The following is a 7,872-nucleotide window of genomic DNA, read 5'->3' on the forward strand; positions in this document are numbered from 1 at the left end:
GTACAATATGTTCCCCGTGCCGCTTTTGGCACCCCTGCAGTCGGAAAGTCCATCTCTCATGCGCCTTTAGTATTTTTCCAGTGCCATTTCTTCCCATCTGCTATCCCTTAGAATAATGACCAAAGAGGTAGCAGTCAAGCAGTGATTTTTAACCGCACTTGGCAGTTGAGGAAATAGACTCAGAAGCCTGTCGGAGCGTTCACGCCGAGTAAATGAACGCTTGGGATTCGAACTCTTGGTCCACATATCTGGCGCTCCTGCGCGGGCGAGGTTGTCTGCGAGAACTACATTTCCCAGCAAGCCCAGCGGGAATGCGCATGCCCAGTGATCCAGGATCGCTGCGCGGATCTGGCAGGCGGCGGCGGAATTGGCAGGAATTGGCAGGCGGCGGTCACTGGAAACACGGTACCAGCTCAGGTTAGGGGTCTCGGCGCCCCCGCGGGTTGAGACTACCTCGGTTTGGTAAGTGATTGTCCCGGAGGGGCATAGAGAGGTCTGGAGCCAGCATCTGAAGTCACGGGTCTGAAGTCTTGAGTCTGGGGTCTGCGAGAGGACTAGGGTCTTAAGAAGTTAACTCTCAGCTTTAGGCTCCAGTTTGTGTCTTCAGGCTGGGTCTGAGGTCCAGGTCTGAGTCTGGGGTTAATCTTGAATGTGGCATTAGAGGTTTTGAGGTGACTCTGCTTTCTGGCATTTTGGAACTCTAGTATTTAGTCTGAAGTTCTGGATCTGAAGTCTTGGACTGAGGTTTTGAGTCCCTGGGTATCGGGTACCTACCCCTGTCGGGTCTGTGTAGTCAGAGTGTGTCTCTGGGTCCCACATCCCGGGGAAGGAATACTTGGAAGAATCAGGGCTGGGTTGTACAGGGTCCACGGGTGGGAGGGGGAGGTCTGGGGAGACGGGCACAGGTGAATCCCCTCGGGTTTGGAGCCCAGGAAGCCACTGCCTTACAACTGCTGATTCTACACCTCGATTTCCTCCTCTGTAAAATGAGGATCATGGCAGAATCTTCCTTGCGGGGTATAGTGGGGATTAAATTATGTGTTCTCTATGAACATTTACCAGGCTAGATCCTAGTACCAAGTTGGCAGTTGGAAAATCTCATCTTTTTTTTTTTTTTGGTTGTGCTGTGGGTCTTCATTATTGCGTGGGCTTTTCTCTAGTTGTGGACAGTAGGGGCTGCTCTTGAGCTGAGGTGCATGGGCTTCTCATTGTGGTGGCTTGGGCTCTACAGCTCAGGGGCTCCAGTAGTTGCGGCTCCCAGGCTCTAGAGCACAGACTCAATAGTTGTGGTTCACTGGGCTCAATTACTCCATGGCATGTGGGATCTTCCCAGATTGGGGATCGAAACCCATGTCTCCTGAATTGACAGGCTGATTCTTTACCACTGAGCCATCAGGGAAGCCCAGAAAATCTCATTTTTGATTCTCCCTTTCAGATGCTGGCTTGAGCCCAGGGTCCAGGCATGGAATTCCTGACAGCCTCCCAACCCCCTCCAGGACCTCCAGCCATGGACTTGGAAGAGCCCAGGGACACACTTTTGCCCTCTCAGGACCTCACCCGTGATTGCCAGTGGGACCCCACACCAGGAGGCTCAAGCAGCCTGAGTCAGATGGAACTTGATGAGCTAAATATTCAGGACCTGGTGCAACAGTTTGAAGCTCTGCCAGGTGACCTGGTGGGCCTGTCCCCGGATGGACCCCCATGCCCCCTGCACATTGCCACTGGCCACGGCCTGGCCCCGCAGGACATGGTTGATGCCCATGGGCTCTTGTCCGCTGAGGCTGATCGGGAAGACTTGCTGAATCTGTTGCAGCAAGATGAGGGCCCTCCTTCCCTGCCGGGTTCCCAGAAACCTCCTCCGGACCCTGCTCCTCGCCTGTTGCAGCCCCCTGAGGACCCAGAGGAGGACACTGGCCCCCAGGAGTGGACGGAAGGTGCCTCTGCCGAGCAGGATGAGGACAGAAGCTCCAACAGCTCCCCAGAACCCTGGCTGGAGACCTCACCTCTGGTCACTCCTGAGGAGCCACCTGCCAGTGTCCAGGTAGAGCCCACCACCCCCTAGGCCTCCACTGTTGGGAGCCAAGCAGGAGGACTCAGGCCTGCCCCTCTTCTGTCTTCTTCCAGAGACCCAAGACCCTGGCTTCCTACCCTGCCCTCCAGGAAGGTGAGTGTCCTGCCCCAGGGCTCAGGGGTTTCAGAACAGCCCGACCCGAGTTCCCAAAATCTGGCACAAAGTTAGCCCATGAGGAGTGGTTTCTCAAGAGGCCCTGAGGTTGGTTTTGAGTAGATTCTGTACACCCGGGAGAAGAGAGACAGTCTTGAGAATGTTCTGGAATGAATAGGGCAACCTTGGCAAATTGTAGGACTTGATTCTAGAGCAAGAGTTGGCACATTACCGTCCATGGGCCTTCTGCTATGTCTGATGAGCTAAAATGGCTTCTGCATTTTTAAATGGTTGAAAAAAATTGAAAGTATTTCTTGATGGATGAAAATGATAGGCAATTCAAGTTTCAGTATCCACAAATAAAGTTTTATCAGGACAAACTCAAGCCCATTCATTCAAGTGTTGTCTGTGGCAGCCTTCATGTTACCACAGGCCAGGTTGAGTAGTTGCATCAAAGACCGTAGAAAAATTAATTACTGTTTGGCCTTTTGCAGAAGAGGTTGCCAGTCTCCCCTCAAGGCATGAGAAGTACTGTCCTGGCCACCTGAAATGTTCAAGAATATTCTCCCCCCATGCTGCCTGAGGCTCTAGGTCAAAGGACAAGTTCTGTAATCATGGGAGAGGGCGCTGGTTTGGACTTGTAGTTCCAAGAAGGTTCTAAAGTCATGGAGCTATGATTGACCTAGCAAGTTCCAGAACCTGGCATTTTGCCTGTGGTTAAATGTGACCTGGGCTGCTTAGGGCATTTTGGAATGATGAGCAGAGCTGTCGAGTTCTCCCCCGACTGAGCAGTCTAGAACCATGGAGTGAATAGAATTTATCTCTGGTTCCTAGACCATTAGGAGCTGTGCTAGAACTGGGCAGGGCTGTCTAGTTCGAGTCGTCAGAAAGTTCTAGACCTCTACAGCAGAAATACAATTCCAGCCACATATCACTTGAAATTTCTTAGTAATCCACATTAAAAAATCACTCAGAATTAACTATGTTGTTGTTCAGTCGCTAAGTCACATCCAACTGTTTGTGACCCCATGGACTGCAGCATGCCAGGCTTCCCTGTCCTTCACTATTTCCCAGAGTTCACTCAAACTCATGTCCATTGAGTTAGTGATGCCATCCAACCATCTCATCCTCTGTCACCCCCTTTTCCTGTTGCCCTCAATCTTTCCCAGCCCCAAGGTCTTTTCACATATGTCGGCTCTTCACATCAGGTGGCCAAAGTACTGGCACTTCAACTTCAGCATCAGTCCTTCCAGTGAATATTCAGGGTTGATTTCCTTTAGGATTGACTGGCTTGGTCTCCTTGCTGTCCAAGAGACTCTCAAAAGTCCTCCCACACCACAGTTCGAAGGCATCAATTCTTCAGCACTCAGCCTTTTTTATGGCCCAATTCTCACATCCATATATGACTACTGGAAAAAATTAAAGTTAACCCAATATATTTAAAATGTTACTTCAATGTACAATTAACATTTTATAATTATTATTATTTTGTAATATGAGAGTTTCAAAATCCAGGGTCACATTTTACACTTACAGCATGTCTCAGTCCAAACCAGCTGCATTTCAAGTGCACAACGCCTGCCTGTGCCCGGTAGCTACCATATTGGATTGTGCATCTCTGAAACCCCAGAGCAGAGTTGTCTGTTGTCTTGGAATGCTGAGCTCGTGAAGGACAGAAGGACAGAACTGGCTAACCTTTAACCACACAGGTGTGTGGTTTCATTCCTTAGGCCTACATCTGTGGTTCTCCAAAAAAGCAATAGCTATTGGTTAGAATATTCTAGAATCACTGGCACTCCTGTCTGGCTCTAGGTTACTCAGGGAATTCTAGGGTCGTGCAGGCAAAGCTTTTTGAGGTTCTGGGCTGAGTTGGAGGGTTCTAGAACTATGAGCAAAGTTGTTTGCTTCTGGACTGTTCAGATCATTCTTAGAATTTCCAGGTACACCTGCAGTTGTGAATCATTGTGGAGATTTTAGAACCAATGGAAGAGCTTCTGGATGCTATCTGTTTTTAAAATTGTTTATTTATTTGGCTGCACCAGGTCTTAGTTGTAGCATGTGGGATCTTTAGTTTCAGCATGTGAGATCTAGTTGCCTGACCAGGGATCAAACCAGGGCCCCCTGCATTGGGAGGATGGAGTCTTAGCCACTGGATCACCAGGGAAAGTCCCCCCAATGCTCTCTTGATTAAGAAGTTCTGGAATCATAGAGTGGAGAAATTCTGATTCTAGGTTTCTAGAATCCCTGGCAAAATTCTGTGGTTTGAGACCCATCAGGGAGTTCTATACTCGTGGAGCAGGAGCCCCTGGTGTTCTCGATAGAATGAGTTTTGAGCTATGTGGACAGTTGCCTGTTTGTATTCTGCGCAGTTCTATGACCATGGAGTTGAGCTGTCTATGGTCCTAGGCTGATTGGAGAGAATTCTACAACAGTGGGCATACCTAATTGTTTCTAGATTGATCAGGATTCCTGAACTACCTAGCAGAGTTGACCATGGTTCTAGAATGTCACATGTCTTAGAAATAAGAGTGAGGCTGTCTGGTTCTAGCCTGATTCCTGGAATTCCAGAAACACAGGGTGGAGGCTTCTGTGGGCACTAGAGATGTTTTTGGGTCTGGCCATGGTTCTAGACCCACAGCCTGCTTCTGAAACTGCGTGCTCTGCCTGGGAGTCCTTGCGCCCTGGGCAGACCAGGCTCTAGATGGACGGAGGGCTCTCCATCTATGAGGGTCAAGCTTCTGGTCCATGGCTCTGGCTGATGGAATGGCTCTGGGACCCGAGAGTGGGTGGACCTGTGTGGCTCCAGGTGCTGAGCCGCAGAGCAGAATTTTGTGTTTCCAGACCATCCAGGACTCTGGGAAGAGCCCATAGGGGTGGATGAGGCTGGCGGGGGTTCTAGGGGGCTGACCCACCTCTGCTGTCACCCTCAGTATCTGGCCCCTGCGACCATGAAGACCTCCTAGACGGTGTCATATTTGGGGCCAAGTACCTGGGCTCCACCCAGCTGGTGTCCGAGCGGAACCCACCCCCCAGCACGCGCATGGCGCAGGCCCAGGAGGCTATGGACCGTGTCAAGGTGAAGCCCTGGGCTGGCAGGTGGATGGGCTGGCAGGCAGGCTCCTCCGAGACCCCCTGAGCCTGGTGGGTCAGAGTCTGGGTCTTTGGAGGTCTCCATGCCCCACCCTGCTCCCCACAGGCCCCTGATGGGGAGTCTCAGCCCATGACGGAGGTGGACCTGTTCGTCTCCACCAAGAGGGTCAAGGTCCTGATGACTGACTCCCAGGTACTGGGTCGGGCCTGGTCTCTGGGGCGTGGGGGGCTCCACCAATGGCAGGGCCGAGCAAGGCTCCTGTAGCCCACCCAGCTCAGTCTCCCCACTCCCGCTAGGAGGCCATGATGGACCACGCCCTGCAGACCATCTCGTACATCGCTGACATCGGCAGCACACTGGTTCTCATGGCCCGGCGGCGCCTGACCCACAGGCCAGCAGCCCAGCCCCACAGCCGCCACCTCTATAAGATGATCTGCCATGTTTTCCAGTCAGAGGACGTGAGCAGCGGGCTCTGGGTGTCCTGGGGGCGAGGGGGCGCTGCTTGGGCCCCTGCCCTCCACCAGAGCCCCACCCAGCCACCCTGTCACCCTTGTGTTCTTCCATCCCCACCCTGCTCTGGGCCCCAAACCATGTATCCCCGGCCTTCCTGTAAGACACTGAGACTGGCAGCCGCCTCCACAAGCCCTCCCCTCCCCAGGCCTGTCTCCCTTCCCCTCCCCTAGATTCTCAGGCAGAGGCTTGGGGGGCAGTCCCACTTGGGGGTACAAAGGCCAGCTCTGGGAATATCAGTGTGTTGGTGGGGGACCTGAAGGAGGTAGGCGGGACCCCCAGAAAGGTGCCGCCCACCCCACAGGCCCAGCTCATTGCTCAGGCCATCGGCCAGGCCTTTGCCGTGGCCTACAGTCAGTTCCTCCGGGAAAGCGGGATCGACCCCAGCCAGGTGGGCACCGAGCAGAGCCAAGGGGCCATGGGTCCCGGCCACCTCCACAATGGGGACCTCGACCACTTCTCCAACAGCGAAAACTGCAGAGAGGTGAGCAACCAGGGCCCCCCATCCCAGCCCACCGAGTGGACCTGAAGAACCCCCCCCCACCCCGTTCCTCTCACCTCTTCTAAGCTTCCTTGAATTGCCACCCGTGGCCCCGCAGGTGTTCATCGAGAAACGCCGGGGCGAGGGCCTGGGTGTGGCCCTGGTGGAGTCGGGCTGGGGCTCCCTGCTACCCACCGCCGTCATTGCCAACCTGCTGCACGGGGGCCCTGCTGAGCGCTCAGGGGCCCTCAGCATTGGCGACCGCATCACTGCCATCAACGGGACCAGCCTGGTAGGGCTGCCCCTGGCCGCCTGTCAGGCCGCTGTCCGGGTGAGTGCTCCAGGGTGGAGGGCCTGCGAGGCCCACTCTGCCCCGCCATGTGGCTCCCAGGCACTTAAGGAAACCGAGGCTCAGAGAGGAGAAGCCCAGGATCACCCTGCTGGTGCCAGAGCAGGATGGAATGCAGAGAGCCTTGACTCTGCCACGAGGCAGCAAGGGTGTTCTTGAGTCTTGACCCTTGTTGCCCAGACGGGGCAACCTAGGCCCAGAGATGGGGAGGGACCTGGCCAGGCCAGAAGGGCAGGACTGACATGGTCCATGCCATGTTACTGTCTGTAACCCTGTGGGCACTGCTAGAACCTCACTTCTGACCATAACTGAAGCCCCGGGCGATGAGAGGTGATGGAGCTCTGACTATTAGGCCGCCCAGCTCTGGTCTGGGTTCTTAACCACTTCTCAAGAGGTCTTGTAGAATCTACAGCTTCCATTTTATGAGTGGATAAACTGAGGCCCAGGAGGTTGCAGTTTGACTAGAAGTCTAGCAGCACCCCACCCACGCCCCCTCTGCGGAGGTCCAGCCAGGCCAACAGCCCCCGTCCTGCACAGGAAGTGAAGTCGCAGACGCTGGTGACCCTCAGCATCGTCCACTGCCCTCCGGTCACCACGGCCATCATCCGCCGGCCGCACGTCCGTGAGCAGCTGGGCTTTTGCGTGGAGGACGGCATCGTGAGCTCCCAGCCCAGGGACCGGGGAAGGGGGTGGGGCGGCCCCAACCCTGGCCCCCTGAGCAGCATGGCCCTTCCTCTCCCCCCAGATCTGCAGCCTCCTTCGGGGTGGCATCGCTGAGCGTGGGGGCGTCCGCGTCGGGCACCGCATCATTGAAATCAATGGGCACAGTGTGGTGGCCACACCCCACGCTCGCATCATCGAGCTGCTCACAGAGGCCCACATTGAGGTGGGCGGGGTCTTGTGGGAGGAGCCAGTTGTGGGCATGGTCTAGTGGGAGGAGCCCAACCCCAGCCTCGGCCTCCGCTCCACCCCCAGGTCCACATCAAGACCATGCCCGCGGCCACCTACCGCCTGCTCACAGGCCAGGAGCAGCCGGTGTACCTGTGATCGACTACCTTCACCCCCACCACTGTGCCTTAGCCCCTGCTGGCCCTGGAACTCCGTCCGTGGAACCTCCTCAGCTGGCCAAGGTCCCAAAGGTTTCTAGGCTGTATATTCTGATGTAAAAAATTAAAAGCTTATTGAATGGGCAGAACCTCAGATCTGGGTCTGTTGAGGTTGACAGAGGAAAGACAACACTGACTGTGCCCCTTGACCCAGGAAATCACTAGAAGCCA

General features: G+C 54.8%; 1 protein-coding gene across 3 annotated transcripts; it reads left to right on the plus strand.

The window, feature by feature from the left end:
• The first annotated feature begins 322 nt into the window (after window positions 1-322).
• Window positions 323-7,790, plus strand: APBA3 (amyloid beta precursor protein binding family A member 3). Of its 3 annotated transcripts, none has more exons than XM_055547141.1 (11): window positions 323-462; window positions 1,436-2,041; window positions 2,125-2,164; window positions 5,095-5,240; window positions 5,361-5,447; window positions 5,552-5,713; window positions 6,052-6,249; window positions 6,365-6,577; window positions 7,133-7,252; window positions 7,341-7,481; window positions 7,571-7,790. In XM_055547141.1, exons 2-11 carry the CDS (start codon window positions 1,463-1,465, stop codon window positions 7,640-7,642), a joined length of 1,758 nt encoding a protein of 585 aa, XP_055403116.1. In that variant the 5' UTR covers window positions 323-462; window positions 1,436-1,462; the 3' UTR covers window positions 7,643-7,790. The 3 variants fall into 3 exon arrangements, with proteins under 3 accessions (XP_055403116.1, XP_055403128.1, XP_055403125.1); XM_055547153.1 differs by having other exon boundaries at window positions 6,070-6,249; XM_055547150.1 differs by having other exon boundaries at window positions 334-417.
• Window positions 7,791-7,872: the final 82 nt, after the last annotated feature.

Source organism: Bubalus kerabau, chromosome 1, assembly GCF_029407905.1.
Source record: "Bubalus kerabau isolate K-KA32 ecotype Philippines breed swamp buffalo chromosome 1, PCC_UOA_SB_1v2, whole genome shotgun sequence".
In the NCBI taxonomy this organism is placed as follows: Eukaryota; Metazoa; Chordata; class Mammalia; order Artiodactyla; family Bovidae; genus Bubalus; species Bubalus kerabau.